General features: G+C 39.8%; 1 protein-coding gene across 1 annotated transcript in view; it reads right to left on the bottom strand.

Moving 5' to 3' along the window:
- TNS3 (tensin 3) overlaps window positions 1–23851 on the bottom strand; it is a 255871-nt gene that overhangs the window by 179668 nt on the left and 52352 nt on the right. Inside the window, 1 exon segment of the mRNA XM_040549792.1 lies at window positions 8319–8430. Within this exon segment, the coding sequence (XP_040405726.1) occupies window positions 8319–8430 (112 nt within the window).

Here is a 23851-nt window from a genome sequence, read left to right as displayed (position 1 = left end):
TTTTTTGAGAGAGAGATGGAGAGAGAGTTTTGTTTGTTTTCATTGGTGGTGACTTTGTTTGCTTAATTTCCATAGATGCTGTTACAATGGCAGAATGTTAGCACAGTGAAGATGTTTAGATATTTTTAAGAATGAAATACTCAAACAGCATCTTTTTTTTTTTTTTTTTTTTATCTTTATAAGCTACAAATGGCTAATCAGGTAGGAAATGATTAAACCTTAATCCAGTCTAGAACTGAAGGTTGTTTTTAGACCTCCTCCAGACAACCCCATGTTGCAACACTTCATCCAAAAAATCCTTTCAACCAGATCATGGTTTACCGTAGCCAGCAACCAACATGAAACAAATGGAGAAAAAAAATCTGGACTGTCTCCAGACAGTACAAGTAGTATTGCAAGGTCTGGCAAGCTTGCATGCTCATTGTGGATCTTGAAAACATATCCTATGTAAGTTATGCTAAGAGTGAGGATCAGTTTAAAATGGATGACCTTCAGAACAAGAAAGCTAATGTTCTGTAGAACTAGCTTGTTCATTATGTGAATAAGACCTAATATGCCTGCACGTTTTTATTCACAGCTGTTCTTAAACTCTTAGAGCAGAAATAAGTCACAAAAACCTTCAAGAAGAGAAAGCGTTAAGGGCTATGCAAATGTTAGCGTGATACTTCAAGTCTTTATGCAGTTGTAGGTATTTATTTTCCAAGTGTTGTCTTTTTAATCTTATTAATGACAACAAATGGGAACTCTGCATAATATCAGCTAACAATTCCCCTTTTACCTATTTTCAGGGTTCAGATCCTGAATGTGTCTAAGTGGAGTTATGTCTATAGCCCAGCTTAGTTTTTTGAAGCTTTCTTCATGTACCAGAACAAAATATTCAGCACTGCTTGCAACATATTTCTTTGCCCATCTTTGCTTTATTTAAATCTCACCTATATTATTTTTGGCTATTTTTTTCCCTGTTTTGTAGCCATTTAAAAGTGTGATGTTTTAGCCAAATGCATCAAAATCTACTTTCAGGGTCCCTTCCACAAAGGGCATATTGTGTTTATCACACTGGAAATACACACTGTAGCAAAGGTAGCATTTCATTTCTGGCTGTTGGACTCCAGCAGATAATTCTAATTTCAGTACAAATTTACCCTTAGGAATTTTTGAGTTGTCTTCAAGTTGGCTAAGTTTACAAAGCTGTAGCTACAACACTAGACCACATAGCAGTCATCAATTTTCCTAGAAAACTGTGGAGAGGAATATGTCCTTTTTTACTTTAAAAAAAAAAAATCTTTTTCATTTATTAACTGTAATGAACAGAAGCTGTACCTTTCCCCCCCCCCCCAAAAAAAAAAAAATCTTGGTGGTTTAAATCTTACCTTTAAAATAAATCTTATAACCACTGACCAAATTCTGGTGTGACTAACTCAGCCTTTATCACTGAGATAAAGGAAGATGGGACTCCTGTTTTCACTACAGGCTATTTTCTCAAGTGTGATCTAATACATGTGATGCAGTTTGGCTGCTGTGAACAAGAAACATTCCACTAGATGTTTTGCCTTAAAAAATAAACTAGAAAAAAAAATATATGAGCAGAAACTCACCTTAGTAAGTTACCTTACTTAATTTTCTGCCAAAATCTCCCACACGTGTTCACACACACACTTCCCACTGTGCTAGCAACAGGATGCCAATTTTACAGCCTCTCCCAGCTCTATGGAGGGATGTGTTTCAGTAAGGATGCTTATGTACCACTTGTGTAGGAATTAAGTTCTACAAACATTCCTTTTGGAGGTACCCCTCCAAAATATATTCTCCAAACCAGCACATTCATGGCTAGGTTACATCAACAAAAAGATATTCAGTTCATCCAAACTAACATTACTTACTTTAAATTCAAAATCTAATGTATGGAATGCTTTGCATTGCACGTAAAGCCTCACTCACAGCATGTAAACATGTTAATCTAATCACTAACTGGGCAGGAGGGGTGATTCATCAACAATAGTGTTTAAAGCGTTTCAATTCATCATTATTTCATTTATCAACGGTCTTACAGCTAAAAAATAACTACCATGTAATTTAAAACCGTTCATATTTCCCAAACTTGTATCAAAGTTTTTAATTAGCCAGGAAAATTCTTTCTAGAGACTGAGAAAATTCAGATTATCAAAAAATCTCTCGTCTTGTCTATGACTAATTGTCATTTGGTTACAATACAACAAACCTAGGATGAATTATAATACAAAGAAAGCAGAGGAAATTTAAAAAGAATTAAAAATATATACATTTTTACATCTATCAAACTTAATAAGAATACAATAAAAGAAAATAGAAATTCACAAGGAAAATACACAGAAATTATGCAGTTATGACAGCTTATTTACAATTAAAGTAAAATACTGAATATTTGCAATCTAGGGTAAGTAGTTAAAAAACATCAAGAGGCTTCTGTAACACTGCAGCCCTTTGGTCAAATATGCAAATGTGCGTAACTAGGATGTTTATCTGCTCCACCTGGATCTAAATTGAAAAGTAATGCAGGGAACGTAATGCATATCAAACCAGCTCAAAAGCCTTCAAGTTTGAGGTAGGGCTGAAAAGGCATAAGCAGTCACAGTTTACTCTATAACATGCATGTGCTGTAGACATCAACTGCTGATTTCTGTTTCTTACTAATGAATAGCTGCATCAAACAGACAGCCCAGCTTACAACCATGTTTAAAACAGCAGCTCACCCCCTTTTCAAATCTTCCTTTCCTTTTTGCTACTGTTTTTGTAGAACATGTTAAAAATCAAATCAGTACAATTAGGCATGCTTTCCTGAGGTGGACTAAAGTATACAACAACAGAGTGACATCATCATTCAAGCACGCATTCCAGTCAATCATTTATTTTTCATAGGAAATTTTTAGGCACTGCATTCAGAACTGGTCACTACCGAAGGACACGTTTCGCAAGACTGGGCCAAACACTTACCTGAACAATGGCTGCCAATGAATAATTACAACTTATCTAACCAGTTGTTAACAACACCCAGTTATGGCTCTCTTCTTGCAAGAAGTAGATGACTCATTGCTACATAAAAAGTAAATACTACATACATAGTGACCAATACAGACCTTTCCCTTCCTTCATTTCTCATGACATAACTTTCTCTTAGCTGACAAGATACTAGAGTCTGCAAGGAACTTGCATTCAGTACAGACAACTACTATTTTCTCAGGACAAATGACTAAAAAGCAAGACTTTCTCATTAATACACCCAGGAACTTCATTTGTTCTCAACTACAAGTTTTTCTTCTCCCTTCCTTCCTCCCAGTGGCAACTTGCTCACTTTATACAACAACAACAGGTAGAATTTAACAAAAAAGCAGCACTAAGATTTGGCTCTGAAACAGTTGGTTTATTTTTCTTCATATTAATGGAGGTTCACTGTACTAAGTTTCATTTCAAGCACTCCAGGGCTGGTGAAGGAACAGACAACTTTTAGTTCCATCTTTTCCAAAGCTCTGCTTCATGAAGTCCATGCTGTAAGTTAAAATACAAATGGATTCTTAAAATTAAATTAAATTAAAATTAAATTAAAATTAAATTCAAACTACTTGTAGCCATCATTTCACACTGTGCAACTCTCATGCTTGCTCACATCCCACAGTTAACTTATCAGACATGGTTTAGTGGGTGATATCAGTCAGAGGGGGATGGTTGGAGCAGATGATCTTGGAGGGCTTTTCCAACCCTAATGATTCTATGAAAAGGTACCAAAGAAGGATGGTAAATCTGCCACATGCTTGCATCAAAAAAAAAGGGGGGGGAGGTGAGGGAACACACAATACTATTGAGGGACTCTTTCTGACAACTGCACTCAGAAACCTGTAGAAAATTACCGCAGCCAGCATCAGACACGGATGTGCCACAGTCATCGATGTACCCATCTGGGGAATGAATGTATTTTGGAGAGGCCCCAATAAGACTTGTTTGTAAAATTAGTTCCATTCTCCCCTTCCCCCCTTCCCCCCCCCCCCCCCCCCCCCCGCAAACTCTCATCAATAGCTTGGATACATGAGAATTTTGTTTTCCTCCTGATATTTCAAGCCAATTATTGGAACAAGCCAACGAAGTGCTAAACTACCTAGGCATGTACTGTTAGCTTCTTTATTTGAACAAAGCTATTAAACACTAGGTTAATAAAAAAACTTGCTCATGCTTATCAATCTGCGATCTGTTTACAAGACAAATGGTAAACCTCTTAACTGAATCATAGGATGGTTGAGGTTGTAAGGGACCTCTGGAGGTCACCTGGTCCAACCTCCCTGCTCAAGCAGGGCCATATCCAGATGGTTTTTGAATATACCCAGGGAGGTAGGCTTCAAAGCCTCACTAAGCAACCTGTGCCAATGCTCAGTCACCTTCACAGTTAAACACAAAAAAAAAAAAAAAAAAACATTTCATGATGTTCAAAGGGAACATTCTGTGTTTCAGTTTGTGTCCATTGCCTGTTGTCCTGTCACTGGGCACCAACGAAAAGAGGCTGCCTCTTTGCACCCTCCCTTCAGGGATTTACATATATTGATGAAATCCCCTCTGAGCCTCTTCCTCTAGGCTAAACAGCCCCAACCCTCTCAGCCTCTTCTCAGAAAAGAGGCGCTGAAGCCCATCATCTCTGTGGCCCTACATTGGACTCTTCCCAGTATGGTCATGGCTCTCTTGTACTGGAGAGCTGAGCACTGCAAACAGTACTCCAGGTGTGCCCTCACCAGTGAGGAGCAGAGGGGAAGGATCACCTCTCTCAACCTGATGACAATACTTCACATAGTGCAGGGATACTGTTAGCCTTCTTTGCTAACAGCAAGGGCACATTGCTGACTCATGTACAAATTGCTGTCCACCAGGACATCCAGAGTTTTTTTTCTGGAAAGCTGCCTTCCAGATGGGTGGCCACCAGCACATGCTGGTCCATGGGCTTGTTCCTCCCCAGGTGCAGGACTTTGCACTTCCCCTTGTTGAACCTCATGAGGTTTCTGTCAGCCCATTTCTGCAGCCTCTCAAGGTCTGTCTGGATGGCAGAATGACCCACTAGTGAATCAGACACTCCTCACGGTTTTGTGTCATATGCAAACTGGCAGAAGGCACACTCTGTCCCATCATCCAGATTATTAATAAGATGTTAAACAGGATGTTGTGGTTTAACCCCGCCGGCAAATAAGCACCACGCAGCCATTTGCTCACCCTCCCCTCCCAGTGGGATGGGGGTGGGGGGGGGGGGGGGGGGGGGTGGAAAGCAAAAGCTTGTGGTTCAGGATAAAGACAGTTTAATAGGACAGAAAAGGAAGAGAAATAATAATGATGATAGTAGTAGTAATAATATGTACAAAACAAGTGATGTACAATGCAATTGCTCACCACCCACTGACTGATGCCCATCCCACCCACAAGTAGTGGTCTGACACCACCCCAGCCATCCACCCCATATTAATTGTTCGGCATGACATCACATGGTATGGAATAATCCTTTAGCCAGTTTGGGTCAGCTGTCCTGGTTTTGTCCCCTCACGGATCCTTGTTCATCCACAGCCTCCTCACTGACAGGGCAGCATGAGAAGCTCAAAAGTCCTTGACTTACTGTAAGTGTTGCTCTGCAACAATTTACAACATCAGCCCGTTATCAACATTATTCTCATACTAAATGAGAAACACAGCAGCATACCAGCTACTAGGAGGAAAATTAACTCTATCCTAGCCAAAACTAGGACACAGGACTAAACCTAGTACTGGCCCTGAGGGCTCTCCACTCATTACTGGACTTTGCGTCACTGATCACTACTGTCTAGGTTCAGCCATTCAGTCAGGTTTTGATCCACCTCACTGTCTGGCCATCCATACCATATTTCAACAGCCCTTCTATGAGGATCTGGCAAAGAAAAGCATCAATAACCTTACTGAAGTCCAGGTAGACAATATCTACTGCTCTCTCCTCAATTGCCAGGACTGTAGAAGCTTATCGCATTGATCAAGTGTGACTTCCCCTTGCTGAACTCATGCTGACTATTCCTGATAATTTTCTTGTCCTTCATGTGCCTGGAAATGGTTTCCAGGATTAGCTGTTCTATTACCTTCCCAGGGATCAAGGTGAGGCTGACCAGCCTGTAGTTCCCTGAGTCCACCTTCCTGCCCTTACTGAAGATAGGAGTGACATTCGCTTTCCTCCAGTCCAGTTTGAATAAGTATTTCCTGAACTGATCTTCTTCCACCAAGGGAAACTTTCTTGCTCCAGCTTTTTCCCCTCATCTCTAGGACCTGAGATTCCTAAAGGCTCATCTTGCCAGTAAAGACTGAGGCAAAGAAGGCATTCCATCAGCCTTTTCCATGCCTTGTATAACCTGGTCCCTGTTTCATTCAGCAATGAACCCACATTTAGATTACTCTTCCTTTTGTCACCTATGTAATTCCAGAAGACCTCCTTCATCTTTAACATCCCTGACCAGATTCAATTTGATTTGTGTTTTAGCTTTCCTAACTGCACCCCTGGATGCCCGGACAATATTCCTGTGTTCCTCCTTGGAAAGGAGGAATGCCTGCTTCAACCCTCTGCGTGTTTCCTTTTTGTGTTTGAGTTTGGCCAGGAACAATTTCTTCATCTACATAGACATTTGTGCCTTACTTCCCCCATTTGTTGGGATGGACTGCTCTTGGGCCCCTCTTCCCTCCACGGCCTTATCCCATGGGACTCTTCCCAGCAGATCCCTGAAGAGGCCAAAGTATACTCTCGAAGTCCAGAGTTGTGAGTTTGCTTTTCATCTTCGTCCCTGCCCTCAGGTTCCTGAACTCCACCAATTCATTGTCACTGCAACCAAGGCTGCCTTTGACCTTCATATTCCCAATAAGGTTCTCCTTTGTTAGTAAGAATGAGGTCCAGAAGAGCAGAACAGTAGATAAGGACACTGACGTGGCTTTTCTGAATTTGAGTCTTCCAGCTCTGGGCTATACGGACTCAAATCCACAGCAACCTGGCAAACATTTTTTCTATTCCCACCCCAAAGGCCTTTCCCTTCAAAAGCATAGTTCTTTCCTGGTACACTGTTTCTAACAATAAACCTGATCAAGGGGGTCTTAATACAATTCCTCTACTAAGCAGGCTTCTTTCTAACAATACTAACAATTTCTGCTAAGATGAAAACAACTAAATCCTAAGAACTTTGGGACCAACCTCCAGAAGGAGGGAAGACATAGTAAAGAAGTGCATACTCTGGAGCAGCAACTGCCACTCCTCTGATAAACAGTGCTGAACAAATGAGGTATTTTACATTTAATTGTTCATCTGCAAAATCTGTACCTTACTTCAGCATTGCATGTAGAAGGAAAAGCCCACATTCCTTCCACATTCAAGTCTCCCATCTCCTCCTCTATCCCTCAGAAAAATCCATTTAGAACTGGGAGGTGGTGCGAAAAGAGTAACTACACTTCAGATGAATAGACAAAAGCATCCTCTTACTAGGAGGTAAACCATGCATGCAGAAAGTAGAGAAACCATTTAACATGTAACAACAACAGTTGAACAGACTAAATCAGTACAGGGAGTTAGGACCCCCCTAACCCTCAACAGCTTACAGAAAGGACCTATTGGACTTTCCCATTATTCACTTCTGCCTAAGGTCTTTCCCACAGGTACCCCATGGAGAAGAGGCAAGTATGTTCAATTCTACAAAAGAAGGTAGAAGAGTGAGGGAAAACAGCAGTTAGAAGTGGGCAACAACACCAGAGACAGCTGTCTCTCTAGTCTCTCCATCAGGATACGGATCTCTTCATCGTTACTCTGAGTGATTAGACTGAAGGACTAAGGATTACGCAGAGCAGAATGGAACTAGAAAAATTAAGAAAAAAAACAGATGGCTGCTCTTGTGAATTTTAGCAAAGTAATGCAGAGAAAAACCTTCATGCCTCAGTGACTCTGGGTCACTTTCTCTTTCTCTGTTGGAGGCTGAATTCCAGAGGCATCTGTCACACACTGTGCACACATCAGTCACTCACATGCTCCTAAGTGCCTGCACAGGCATTGGCTTATTCTGGAACCTGCCTGCCTAGCACAGTCATAAAAGCACATAATTATACACGTCCAGCTACATACTACAGCTCCCTCCTCTCAAAAAAAAAAAAAAAAACAGGGCACAGTATTGTACAAAGGAAGGAAATAAGTCAAGGTAACAATTATATTTAGTCCAGGGGGAATTCCAGAATCATGGATTCTTATAAACTTTAACATTAATATAAAACTAATTTCTTTCATACAACAAGAAACTAAACAGAGAACATCATATGTTACTCACCCCTGCACGAAATGCCTCGGCTATCAATTACTTGTTTGCAGATTCCACAAATTTTGAATTTCTTAAAGGACTTTTTTTTGAAGGTATGAGACCTTGATGCTGTTTCTTGAGGCTGAAAGCAAGGGGAATATAATGTCAGACTTCCCTCAGTTTTTCAGTAAATGAAACGTAGCAGTAGCATATCACTAGTAGTATAAAAGTAGTATCAAAGTGTGTTCTCCACTTCCTCTCTCTTACAAGCTTTCCGCTCTCAAGTGTGAGAAGCAACAATATGTGAGAAACCTATCACATACCAGTGCAAAGACACTGCAAGACATTTTATATCTTAACTCTCTATGACCATCTTCTACAAAGAAATGCAGAATAATCTCAATGAACAGCCTTCATGTAGATAAGGCCTTAGGTCAGAAAAGTTGTATTGTTTCAGCTTAAATTGGTTAAAATTAAGGTAAGTGATGCACAATGCACATGGTGCAGTGGTTATCACGGTAACCAATGAAACTTATATTGGTGCAGGAGAGTTTGCACTTTTCATACAATAAATAAAACAAGAAGCATCTATGCAAGCTTGATTTCGGCACAGATTATTAACTTTAATTTTGCTTCTTTCCTGCATAAGAAAAGTACACTAGCTTAAAATTACATCATTTACACAGTGTGTCAGAGTAACTGAAATATCATGTTAAAATATAATAATGAAATCTCTAACTGGAAAGAGAACAGCAAAAGTTAATGCCATATATGCTATCAGTGTTATGTGGCTTCTACTATCTAGGAAATATTTAGGTAACACATTAGAGGAGGCTACCAAAGTCTGAAACTGAGTCAGTACCTCCCCTGGAAGGGTGTAACAACCTTTAGTTTCATTGGCAGACTTCTAGAAAACAACATTAATTTTGGAACTGAAGCATTATTAACCTTCCTGGTTCTTTTCTTGCATTACGAAGTATCCTGGTAAATCAAAGGCATTAAGGCAGTACTTCATGGAATGGACATACCCACTGAGGAAAGTGTAACAGTAGTAATATAGTAACTATAGGACAAAACAAGTCCCACATTTAGAAATACCAGTGACATGTTTAAAAATAGAAATACATTTCCCCAGACTATGAAAATCCCCAAGTGATTCTTTATGTTTCTCATTTTCATTTCACATTTCATAGAATCATAGAATATCTCAAATTGAAAGGGACCCAGAAGGATCATCAGGTCCAACTCCTGACTTCACAAAAGACCACCCAAAAAGAAAGAAAAACACCATGTCTGAAAGCATTCTCCAAATGTTTCTCGAATACCAGCACACTTGGTTCCATGACCACTTTCCTGGGGAGCTTATTCCAGTGCCTGACCACCCTCTTGGTGAAGAGCCTTTTCCTAATATCCAGCCTTAACGTCCCCTGTTACAGCTTCATGCTGTTCCCTCAGATCTTATCACTAGTCACCAAAGAGAAGAGACCAGCACCTCCCTCTCTGCTCACTCTTGTGAGGAAGCTGTAGACAGTGATGAGGTCTCCCCTCAGTCTCCTCTTCTTTAAGCTGAAGAGCCCAAGTGACCTCAGCCACTCCTCATATGTCTTCCCCTCTAGACCCATCACCATCTTTGTAACCCTCCTTTGGACACTCTCTAATAGTTTTATATCCTTCTTATATTGTGGAGCCCAAAACTGCCCACAGTACTCAAGGTGATGCCACAACAGTGCGGAGTCAAGTGGGACAATCATTTCCCTCGACAGGCTAGCTATGCTGTGTGCAATGCATCCTGAGATACAGCTGACCCTTTTCACTGCTGGAACACACTGCTGACTCATATTCAACTTGCCATCAACTAGCACCTCCAATTCACTTTCCGCAGTGCTACTCTCCAAACTCCCATCTCCACCTCAGTTCATATATCCAGGATTACCGAGTCCCAGGTGCAGAATCCAGCACTTGGGTTTGTTAAGTTTCATACAGTTGGTGAATATCCAGACCTTTCATTTCTTAAGATCCCTCTGCAAGGCCTCTCCATCCTCAGGGGAGTCAGCTCCTCCTCCTAGTTTAGCATCATCTGTAAACTTAATTCCAGTCCTGCATCCAGATCATTTACAAAAAACATTGAAGAGAACTGGCCCTAAATTGAATGCTGGGGGACCCTACTAGTGACTGGCAACCAGCCTGATGTAACCTCATTTGCTATAATCCTTTGCACATTGCTATTCTTAAATTCAGTACTAAAAATGGGCTTGCATTCAACACTTCAACTGTACTAAGCTTTAGTAGCTTTAGTGTCCAGAAGCAGAAAGGGATCTTCTCTGCACACAGGCAGGCCAGACCCCCACAATGCTGTTTCCATCCATACATCTAAAGGGAAAGATTTGGTATGGCGCAATGAGTTACATGGGATTTCTTTGTGGCTTTAACTAATATGGCCCTAGGCAAAAGTTTAGTTGACTCTAAAAACCATCTACAACATAGCTGCTGGGCAGACACAAGAACAGCCACAAAAACAATGTACCACAAGACCCAGGCACTTCTGCGTGCTGCCTCCACAGGGGCCTACCCCAAACTTCAAAAGAGCCCTAAGAAGCAGCAATAAGCCTTGAGTAGGCCTGGGTGCTCAGAAGCACACGTGCTCCAGAGCAGATTTTTGGCTCAGTCTCAAGCCACGCTCACCAGTAGGTACGAACAGTTAGTCTAATATTAACAATAGCTTCAGGAAATGTTGGTCCTAGCCACAGTGTAAAGCCAAGATAACTAACGTACTGTCATAAACACCAGGGTAGGAATTACTTAGACTGAAAGAATAAACTCAGGCTGGACTCTCAGGAAAATCTTTCTATCACTTAATTAGCAGAACTTATTGAGGGAAATAGCAGAAGAGTCCTTGTCCTCAGAGGCATTAGATGAAACATTTGAGAAATAAATTTGAATTGTAATTACAATGCATCATTAGATATTTCAATCACTAACCGCAGATGCTGGAGTCACAAATTCCCTCATATTCCCCATTTATAATCTTGCTGACATTTGCAACATGCTATGTCATACTGAATTGAAAGCTGTTGTCATAATTATAATTGATATTAAACCATAAATAAAAAGAACAGCTGAGCTCCAGCATTATGTAGGAACATACCTAATGGCAAACAAAATTTATTATTTTCAAAAAATTTGCCTTGATTTTTTTTTTCATTTGAAAATACACAGTATGTTTCTGAAAAGACTAAGATGTCGAGGAGGAAAAGTGTCATTACTGTCATGCACCCTAGAAGTTCAAGCATTATGCCCAAAGATCTAAGAGGCCCTCATCTCCACAGCTTCTTCTACACTAAGAATTAGCAACACCATGATCTCCACCAATATCCAGCGTTGCTACAGCTTCTCTGCTTTATAAATATGGATACACATATAAAAGAATTCTCATTTTAGATTTTATCACCCTTCTTACTTCCAGAGTTCTACTTCTGCGTAAAGTTTACATGACAAGTCTGCAGCTCTCTCTGAAAGGGACAGTTCTGCACAGTTTGCAGTTATGAAGAAATTCATGGATAAGCTTTCCAGAAAGTTTATTCTACATCTAGACCTCCTTCTTCTTATTTCCTATCTCCCAAACACTTCTTTGCAAGCTTTGACACTTGCACTGTTCCAAAGCAAGACAAGTGTCACAAGAATACATTAAGTACCAGTTTCTGAGCAGTGAAGGTAGGTCTTGACATTAATTGATCAGTTAGGCAACCTGACTGCTTCATTTATAACGTAAATAAATTAGTTTTCCTCTTTGGTGTTTTGGAAACACAGCTTTTGCATCTGAATTAGAAAATGTGGCTTCTTTGTCCCTTACTGTTTATTACGCTGTTGGATCTCCAAGGAGTTCAATTAAATAGTTCATTTATGAGATTCAGCACTCAGAGCTGTTTACACTAGAACTCTGCATAAAGTGCTACGAAACCTAGAAGAGCCGAGACCACGGTTTCTGTCATCACCTGGTACAGCTTCCACAGTTCTCCACTAAGAAAAATACCAAGGGGAAAAAATAAAAGAACCACACCAGAAAACAACCATCTGAGGGAAGTGAACAAGCAATACTCCTTTTTTCGCAAGACTCAATGCTGGAATCTGAATTGCATGTGATTGTTAGCGGCAAAAACTGGAAGAATATAGTGCAGAACCACAGGTTACAAACTTTGAATTTCTGCCCGAGAAAGAGACTGTAACTGCGGCTGGTCTCAATTGCTAGCATTATGAGATGTCTCTTTCAAAAGGAAAAACTCTTCTGCTTAACCACACAAGGAAATCAAATATTTTTGGCCATGCTCTGCTCTCTATGGCATACAGAAATCCAGTGAAGTTGAAAGTTTATCCCATACTTACATTAGTGTAACAGAGCAGACTGTGTAAAAATTTACATTGGCATCCTTAGCTATGATGACTTTCAAATGCTCAATACTGCGCATTTCCATTATGTAGCAACACACTGATCATCATCAGATTAAAAAAAAAAAGAAAAACACAGCAGGTCTCTCAGAGCTATGCACGACTCTTGAGACACTCTACATTTTAAGAAAAGAAAAGTAGTTTAAACAAAAGACCCTCTCCAGATTTTGACAAAGCCACTACTGACTAAAGTAATCTACTGTTTTGTTGGTGTTTTTTTTTTTGGTTGAATTCTGGTTTTCTCAAAACCAATACAGCAATTCCTCATTGACAGGGACTTAGCACTGGATGACAGGGACTTACTACATGGATGGATGATGTATTCACAATGTTATTCCCAAACACTGCACTACATCGTAGCAATTAATTATTCAGTGAAGAACAGAACCAACCAACATTTCTTTAACTCCAAGCATGTAGACTCCAATTGGTGATAATGGTTGATTCCTCAAGAATGTAGTCACAAGACCTAGATCTTTAGAGAATCAAACAGATATTGTAAAATTAAACCCGTTCAAGCCATCTTCAAGAAAAGGATATAGATACTTTTGCTCAATACAAAAAATAAATAAATAAAAACTACAACTTTACAAGAATAGTTCCCTCCAAAGGTACCTAGGCAGTGACTAAACTATATTTATGAGGAAATACAATTTCACTTAAAAACTCTGATTATTTTTATTGAGAATTTTAAGTTCCAGGTGTTAGTCCACAGAGGAAAAAAAAGTCAAAATCTGTTTGTACATTACTCCTCTACCTCCAAAACTTCCAACAATCCATGCCACATATTCTAGCTAAGAGAAAATTACAAACAAAGCCCCATAAGCTTTCTCTATGTCAGACTCTACTGCTGAATTTTACATGGCCTATAAAAGCCCTCTTAGCACTGCACGCAATTATATAAAGCAAAGATTTATTTTTTTTATTCACTTCCTGCCCATGGTCAAGCTAATACAATTTCTTTTCCTGTGTCCTCTCTCTAAATAACTTACCAACCAGTACTGCAATTTCCTGGGATTCTCTTTGTGCACTCTTTTACTCTCCATGGTAGCTTTAAAACCATGGGCTAGTATAATGATTATTACTATTATTTTAAATACACAGAGGCAGGAGGAAGTTGGTAGCTATGTATTAGAGGAATGGGTATTTCAAGTTGTTATTCCTCTGCAACTGTGACAGACACAGGTCCGTTGCTGCAGTAAACTTCCAGGCAGAGGCAACTTTAAAAAGCAACAATTAAAGCTCCAGAAGCACAGACTCCCTTTCAAGGGCTCTCCTTCCCTACCACCCTCTAGGGGCTAGGCAACCAAAAGAAACTTCAATTAAGGGATGACTGAAAGAGGTCTTTATGGAAAGGCTCAGCCCCAGTTACAAAACAAAGCCATATATATATATATATACACACACACATTTTTCTTTAAGATAGCTCCTAAAATAAATCACATGACTACAAAAAAAAAGAAACATAGAACAGCTGGCTGAGGGGAATGCCAGAGTACTCCTGCCTTGCAGCCCTTTCTATTAAGTTACATGTGACTACAGGGAAAGAAAAAAAAAAAAAAAAAACAGAACAGCTAGCTGAGGGGAATGCCAGAGTACTCATACCCTACAGCCTTTTTATTAAGTCACTCAGTTACTTTTGTCACCTTCCATTTCCTCCCCTCCCATGAATCCCTTACGTGAATTCTGTGCAGTTACTAAGCTTAGAACTCCAGCTGAGAAATCAAATTTTAAAATCCCATCAATTTATCTGCAGTTCCCCTTAACTAACATTCCCTTAGTGAATACTTATGAGACAGGAAGTCACACTCCTCAGAATTTAACAGTTGGTATTACTAATACCTCAAAAGAGTTTACAGTTTTTCTTCCCCCCTTTGTGGTAAACAGCATTTTTAACTTCCTACTCCTAAAGCAATTTTCCACATTTGCTGCAGGTTTCTTTATCAGAATAACATTTAACAGTGCCTACCATGCATACAGGCCTAATAAGAACTTTTTGTTAACTATAAAATGTGACTACAGCAAGTTTTACTCTGAAAAGGACAGGATGAATAAACAATGAAGAGAAAAAAAAAACAGCAAAAACTATAACACATAAAGGAGCTACAGAGAATTTCATATAAGAGTAATTTCTTGGAGAACATACTATTGCTCCAAAAGTAGCACTGTACTTAAGCCAAATGACACTAAACGAACACAGTATCATACACATCGAAGTACATGCAAGTACCACCACTCTATCACTGGTATATAAGTTTTCCAGAGCCCATACTACATAGCAAGAATATGGGATAGTGGCCAAAAAAAAAAACACTAAAGAATTTTTACAGACTGAAATACTGCATTTCTATCTCGCCCACATTCAGAGATTACTTCTGTAGCGGTGGACATAGTATAGACACACACAGAAAATAAAATGTACACAAATAGCTAGTCATACTTCTGTCACTACCATCTACTATTAGCAAGTAACTTCAGGGGACTGCAAAGAAAGAGTATTTGTTCAACACTGCATTTACACCCTATTTCTTCAAGGTATTTAATTAAAAAAAAAAAGAGAGACAGAAGTAGCCTAAGCTAGAAAAGAGATCTGAGTTAAAATAACGCAGCCTGAGCTGGCAATATTCCTCCTAGTATCATCTGCTCGATTCCATCTGAGTCACAAGTCTCATTATGAAGACACATGGAGATGCTGACAAGGAAAAAAAATGTCTCATTGAATCAGCTGAGTTCATTGTCAGTTCATGTCAAGAGGGGAAAAATATCCTATGATTTGGTGTTACAAAATTGTCTTACTGTATGAGCATAAGTGGCAAAACTATAACAGGAAGTTACAGAAAAATATCATTGCTCCCTCCCCCCTCCCGTTACAATGTTTGGTGCTATCATTTTAGCAGCAGAAATCTTTTGTCTGAGAAATTACAAAGGCATCAGGTGTCTTTATTGTAATAAAATGAAATTCTGCCTAGATACCATGATTTAGATACACTTTTCCAAAATAAAACTAAAAAGGAAGTTTTTGTTCAAATGAGATTAGAGTACTCATGTAGATTCGAAGAAAGGTGACAGATGTGCAAAGTACCTGCACTCAATGATTACTCAACACATCAACAGCCAGCTTTAGAAAATATGGCTTTAAACATAAGGTATGCCTTACTGGGTCAGCACAACATCCATGTTACCTACCAAGCACTTCATTGCTGTGTCAAAGGGAGACAACATTCAAACACAGCAAGACAGCCCGGCCTGATTTATGTTCCCCTCACTGTACCAGAGACATTGGAAGGTTCATCCCCACCCAGTCCTCCTACATCCATTAACAGATACTGGTTTCCACTAGAGCAGAAAGGGATATGGTGTTGGCCGTATGTTCAATAGGAGTCAGCAGTGTGCTCTGGCAGCCAAGAGGGCAAACCACATTTTGGGGTGCATTAAACACAGCATAGCCAGCCAGTCAAAGGAGACGATTATCCCAATATATTCAGTGTTGGTGTGGCCTCTCTTTGAATACTGTGTGTAGTTCTGGGCTCCACAATATAAAAAAAGATATTTAGATACTTGAAAGCATCCAGAGAAAGGCAACAAAGCTGACAAACGGGCTGGAAGGCATGTCCTATGAGGAGAGGTTAAGGTTGTCTAGTTTGGAGGAAAGGAGACTAAGTGGCAACCTCACTGCTCCCCACAACTTCCTGCAGAGCAGAAACGGAGAGGGAAGTGCCCAATCTCTTCTACCTGGTAACCAATGACAGGAAGTGTGTGAATGGCAGAAAGCTGAGCCAGAGGATGTTCAGACTGGATATAAGGAAACATTTCTTTATTGTGAGGGTGGTCAAAGTGGAACAGGTTTCCTAGAGAGGTGGTTGATGCCCCATAGTTGTCAATGTTCAAGAGGCAGCTAGATAATGCCCTTACTTACACTTCTGGTTAGCCCTGAAATGGTCTGGCAGTTGGACTTGATCTTTGTAGGTCCCTTCCCACTAAACTATTCTAATTCCACTACTTCTGTCAAATCTTTGAACACGCTGGTACGTTCTGCCCCTACAACTTCAATGGCAGGAAGCTCCAGGAAGTCATACTCCTTGTTGTCTAAAGTACCTTCATTTGACTATTTTAAAGCAAACTCCCACTAGTTCTAACAAGCGACAGTTTCTGCATGGTGGGATTGTACGACTAGTTCTGCATTCAACTGACCTAACAAGTTTATGTTTCCATAAAACATTGATCATATTCCCCAAAAACTTTGCTTTTCGAATTGAAGAATCCCAGTCCTTTCCTTTCTACCTCTTCACAAAAATCAGCTGCTACATCCCCTCGAACATTTTCGTCACCCCTTTCCATACATCCTCTCCTTCTACCATAAATGTTTGTATAGGCAGGAACGAGATATATAATGTTTAGTTTAAAGTTTGCAATTAAAAAAAGAGGATAGATTTGCTCCACATTTTGTTCAACTAATGTACCCTAGCACATGCGTCTCTAGATCTAGATTTTCATCCTTCTGTTTCTAGCTGCCAGAAAAGACACTGATCATTAGCTGAATGAGAAATTGTACTGGCTCTTGTTCGCAAAACAAAGCTCTTTTACTTACAGCTCTGAACTAAAATGTTAAAAGCTGAACAGACACAAAATAGCACAAGACGCCATAGAGAAGCAATAGCACAAGAAGAGTTTGTCATTGGATTCTGGAATAGGGGACTGCAGCCTTAACAGCTGTATCAAGTGAGGAGTATGGAGCTGTGACTAAAGACAAGAACAACTTCACTGCTCTAAAAAGAGACAGGACCTATGTCACCTGCATTTAAGTACAATTCCTTCATAACACATACATTTCCATTTGTCATTTGTAGACAGTACACATTACAAAACGCACTGGCCCAAAACAGGATCATATCTGCAAGACAGCTCTTCTTCATTCCCATTACCCCTTCCTCCCTCTTCACCTGCCCACCTTGGAGGGGGCCCTTCATCTAGATCATCAATTACATGTGCTCCTTCCAAAGCTTTAAATTCTTAAGACAAAGCCATATCAGATACTTCAGCTTTCTTTGAAAGATACTTTCCACTGGAAAGCAGAAGGTACAGGAGAAAAAAACGTTTGGACACGACAGATCATCAAATAATTCTCTTTCCCCACTAGCTACCTCAAAAATTCAACACAACATTGCAGTATGTTTTCATGTTTGCTGTCTTCCCAGGCAGTCTCAAGTCATTCCCCTTATGACCTGGCTGAGATTCCAGTCCAGCAGACAATAGGCCAAGGTCTGCCTAGAGGTGGGTGACAACTGTTGAAGAAAAACAGCACACAAGCAGGTTTGAATGTATTCTTGTTGGTAGCCCCAAAACTCCTTTCAGGAGGACATAGGCAGAGCAGTACACCTGCTGGAGAAAGGAAACAAAAAGTTGTCTTTCTGTCCCCGATCTTCACTGCTCTCCTTGATCCAGCTATCCCTTAGGAATCAGCCACCTGTATAGAGCAGAAGTTCATTCCCTCTCCTGCCAGCAGGAACAAAAGGGGCCCTCGGTCACTCTTCATTGTTAGTGTAAAACAGCTGCAGATCTCACATTTTTCCATGTCATCAGCTCTTCATATTTTTTGTTTCAACACCTTCATTTCTTCAGTGCACATGAATCTCTACTAGTGGAAAACACATTAGGAGAAAGATGGAAAGTCCATTAAGATAACTGTTACTCCAGACACTGGAAAACTTGTTGTTTTCATCCTCATCTCACTTGCAAACTGACACTTTGTTCTGTGTGGGAATATACTGTAAAAAGGAAATGCCTAAAAGCAGCAAAGGACTATGTAATGTACATAGTGAAAGTTCAGTGTTTGTCAATGGCTCTTATTCTTTTCTCGGTTAAATGAATTGGCCTTGACAACCCTGATGCTACAACAATCTTTGCATAATAAAAGCAAAAAAAAAAAAAAAGATATTTGAAAGATATGAGAAAGATATTTGAAGACTAAATCGACTTTTTTAAATAACAGGGAAAAAGGCAATTTTTGAATATACCTGGTTCATCTTCATTTCACAAAAAAAAAAGCATGAAGGACATTAACAAAAAGTTCAAAAGGCGTGAGGTGTCTATCCCTGAAAAGCTGACAATTAAAATTTTGTTCTTTTAAATTATCTTCACCTCAAAGACCTAATCAAACCTCTTCCAACTGAATATGGATTCTTGCAGGCACATAAAAACATTAAGCACAGAAAGTACATGCTTCCACACATACTCCCTCCATCTCAATAGTCCTTACCAGATCTGTTTACAACAGCAGCAAATGTACAAAGGTCTGCAGCAATGCAATAAGCCAAACTCACCCATGACACAACGCACTTAGTTATAATGCCAAATACTGAAGAGCTACCAATAGCTGTCTTATAATAAACAATTAATGGTGTGATAAAGAACCAAATACTAACAACAACAAAAAGCAAATAAGAAAGTTACCAAAACCTGCAGAAAGTGAAGAAATAGAGAACAGCAGCAACAGAACAGGTCAGAACCAGGCTAGAACAAGGACAGACAGCAGCAGTTGCGCACCAGAGTAATGAACAGGAAGAACAACTGAGATAGATGGGAATGCACATCAGTAAATCAACCACTGAGAAACTGAAAAAATATTATTAATAGCAATACAGTAAATTACTTGAGCAATTTCATATAGGCTAGATGTGTTACACAACTTGGTCTTTCCATTTTACCCTCAAACTCCTGCTTCAGGAAGGCATGCTACATTAATACATAATTTGGCACTCTAGTGGTACTCGTGCAGGTACTGGCTAACATTACACAGAGGTAAGCAAACTAATAGTTTGCACACCTTGTATGTGTGGGCATTTATCAGCTGCTGTACTAAGGAAGCATGCACACTGAAAGTATATCTATCATGGAAGTATCAATCATCTGTCAAAATCTGCCTTTCTAATATTTTCCTATCCAGCAAACCTGCCATTTAGTTGTCATTCCAGTCATCTACTTGAGAAGAGATGAACTAACGGTTGAGCGATACCCAGCACTACAAGAGAGTCTCTTAGAACTTGAGAACACTCAGCACAGGCAGTTTCTGGTACAATCATCAACTTCTCTCATGTGCCAAGAAATCCAACCCAGACGTTGGCAGTCTGAGCCAGATCCCAAGCCCCACCTCTTTCTTCTCTCTAGTTCTTCAGCAGCACAGAGAGGATGTCACTAAGCAGCAACAGCCCAGAGGTACAGCTCTCCAAAGAGCAGGAAAACCCACTGCAGAGCTACTGGCTGGTTCTGGGCCAACACCTCCCACACTGCAGACCAGTGTATTTTAACCAGGAGCAAGAGGCCAAGGGGAGACAGCAAAATAAACATCTCTTGCTAACACTGTTTTGTACTTTTCCTGGTGTTCCTGTGTGGTCTTGTCAGATGAATCTATGGGAACAAGCTGATGAAAAGAGCTTTACCTGAAACCTGCAGATTTTGTATACCTTCTATTTACTTTCTTTTGATATTACGAGATTAGTTGTACCCACCACCCTGAACATGCATCTCTCAAAATGTTTGAGAAGTGATAACAGTACACTAAATCAAAAAGTCTTTATCATAGTCCCCTATTACTATTAGCAAGAGGCAATACTGTACAGAGTCTATGCTCAATTAAGCCCTAACAAGTTAAAAAGAACTTTAACGGAGCAAAGGCTAGTACTAGGTAGGTTTGTATTTTCTGAAATACACTGAACAGTTCTGAAAATACTGAAAATACCTAACATCCCTCCCATTTTGGTATGGGTATCAGTATTATGGAAAACTGATTGTTGAGGCTCTAGTAGGGGAACAACAGCAGACATGCCTAGCACAAGATGCAGCAACACTTTGCCATACAGTAAAAGAGAAAGCACCAGCCTTGTCAGATTCAAGTTTGGCCTTTATTTGAGAGAGAATCTCACGGTAAATGTGATAAAGTATATAATGTTGAGCCCACATATATGCTGTGATGTTTGGCCTGCAGATCTGAGAACAGTAAATAAATTCAACAGCAAAACATACCATGTTACACTAAAAGAATGCACCCACAGCAGACTACTCATGATAATTCTATCTACTTCTGCTGACCTGCAGATTTGCATACCTAAAATTTCTGATTGTGTTACCGTTACCTCTGCCTTATCATTGTAACCATTTTCAAAATCAATCCAGTTACAGCATGGATAACACTTTTGTCTGTCACAATGGTCTCCACCTTTCCAATTGGCTTTTCCCACTCAAATATTAACCTATAGTCAGAACACAAAAATAACTTGTCCTCACACATGACACCGATTCTGCTCACTGACTAGCAGAGTGCTACTAGCTGGGAGCTCTGTTTTCTCCCACCCAGCCAGGAAAAGATTTGATGCTACTGGCCCAAGTAGCTTCATCTTTGATGTCACATGAATGAACCAGGATAATGCAAAATTACTTAAGCGCAAGGATCACATTCAGCTACAAGATTCTAAAGCTCTTGTGAAAATGGAAACCAAATACAATAGACATTTACAAAGCTATTATACAGTGCCTGCTCTGTAGCTGATTAACTTGCTCACTCATCCAAGAATAAATATTTAAACCATTATGTTGAGAAAAACAGTTACATAAAACACAATTGTTACCTAACTCAGACCTGTTCCTTTCCTGTAGCCCAAAATAACTACTCACTTTCAATTTCCAAATAACTGTCCTAGTAATCTCCCTGGTGCTCTAACTGGGATCATAAAGAAAATCTCACTAAACTATATCACAGAATCACAGAACAGCCCAGGATGGAAGGGAACCGAAACACCCTGTCCAATCACATCTTGAAAACATCCAGTGATGGGGGGTGGGGGGGGGCACACACAAATTGTAAAACTGTTGTAGCCCTTTCCCTCTCCTTTACAGGGAATGTACAAGTTCCAAATTTTCCACAAGCATACAAAATTTTGTTGACCAAACAACAGTCAGAACATGTTCTCAAGAGCAAGAGCATACACAAGAGAAAGACAACATGAGAGAGAAATGCCTCTTGGTAACTTTCTTTCAGCAAAAATTTATAATCCCTTATTTTTGCCATCCAAACAAACCTGACGCCTCCAACCATAAAGAGGGGCCTACTGCCTGTATGCTTGTTTTTATTCGTTCATTTTCATTACACACCAGGCTTTAAGGCAGTACAATTGTTTACAGTCTGCAACCCTCAGCAGCAGAGAAACCACAAGGAATTCACAGATGTGATTACCTTCTTCCAAGTTAAAAGCATTACTTCAGAAACATCAGCATATAAATATAGGCAGAAGTGCTGAGGAATGAACATATCTCGGTTTGACCACCAGCCAACTCTCCAGATGAACTGTTGTCAGCCTGGCTTAAACAAAGGGTTGCTTTAATTAGTCAAATATTACTAACTGACAGGGCAAATTCCAAAAATACTTCACTACAATTAGAAATCTCCCCCTTCCCCCCCCCATTAAAACAATTTTTAAATAGCATTTAACCTCTACATAGCTACATGGGTATGCTTTAAGTATACCCACTTCTCTTTTGTCTGTCAAACAACAGTTACGTATAACTATAAAAATATTTCCCGAAGCACCTGGAAACGCTTTGCGATATTTTATACGATAATCATGGCAACGTTTCATTTCAGCCCTGTTCTGCTTCAGGTCCCACTGGGACTGAAGTTCTTCCAGTCTGTTTCTGCATCTAGTTTAACACAAGACTGGAGGGGGGAGAGAGCAGGGCAGAGGGGGCAGGCAAAGGAAAGCAAAACACAGAGCAACTGCTCAAACCAGTTGTCAGTTCACGTTAAGTTCAACTCACACCTTACTACTATACTATATTTACTGCAGTTTTCACCTTCCTCTAGCTGCAATTATTTTTCCATCTTTTCACTTTCTACAAACTGTTCAGTTATTCTTTGACCACCTTAGACTGAAAAACAGGTCTGTTTAGCAACCTAACAGGCCATAGGTCAGCATACATCCAGGAGACTCCACCCTGTCCCCACACAGTCCCTTACTCATTATTCACATATAGTGCGCAGCCACCACCATGTTGTGTTTATGCATGATAAAACCTTGAACTGTAGAAGTCGAGATCAGCCCTGTCTAATTTACTGCTAACAGAACAGGTAACAAAACATCAGTACCGGGACCAGATCCTTTTAAACAAAGGAATGTTGTCATTCTGCAAATAAATAGAAAACAGAGTTCAGTAATTTTTTTTCTTAGAGGAAGCAATAAAATCCTTAAAAGCTAAACCAAACCAAACCCTGGAACTGAGCAACCTGAACTACCATACTGCAAATACCCAAGTATTACAAATGAATCTTTTCCATGCAAAACATACACATATACATAAGATACTAACTGTTTAAGACTTGTACAACAAACACAAATGCCCTTTTTGGTCTTACTGCTCACTTGTGTTGAACTATATGACAGAATCAAATCCTAATCTCAGTTCATGGATGTTTACATTCAGGGAACGTCTCATATAAACTAAGAACTCCCCTGTGACCATATTCAGTCACAGAGAGAGTTAAATACAGCTATGTGCTGACAAAGAGGCAGAGTAACAGAAAACTTAAATTTTATGCAAAACGTCATGACATTCCAATTAGTCTGAAGAAATCTAGATGCAAGTACAGATGGATCAGTGTCCGTTTCTTAAAGAACCATAGCTCAAATAAGAGCTTTGCTTGCAACCTATATTTTTCTTGCATTCTCTCCACCCAGTCTGGAACTCTAGTTCAGCAGACAGAGAGAAATGTCTTCCTGGAGGCAAGAATGAACAATCTCTCCCCAATTACAGAGCCATGTGTGGGCTATGAGCAATTTTCCAAACATAAAAGGAAAGAGAGAGTTTGCTATGTATATTAACAAGCTAAAACAAGCCAACCTGCAGATGTAAGGGATCAAAGTGTCTATTTGAGTCACCTCAGAATTAATCCCCTGCAAGAATGTCCACCACTACCCCCGGCTACACTCCCCCTTTCTTCCCTCCCAGAAGAAGATCGAAGAATACATCTAGCTCTTTCAGATGAATACAATACTCCACAGAACACACATGCCCTTCTTTTCTCTTAAAAAGATTATATTCTTTCCCCTCCCCACTCCAGTCCACAGCACGCA

Source organism: Cygnus olor, chromosome 2 (genome assembly GCF_009769625.2).
Source record: "Cygnus olor isolate bCygOlo1 chromosome 2, bCygOlo1.pri.v2, whole genome shotgun sequence".
NCBI lineage: Eukaryota > Metazoa > Chordata > Aves > Anseriformes > Anatidae > Cygnus > Cygnus olor.
This window is presented reverse-complemented; position numbering and strand designations above follow the sequence as displayed.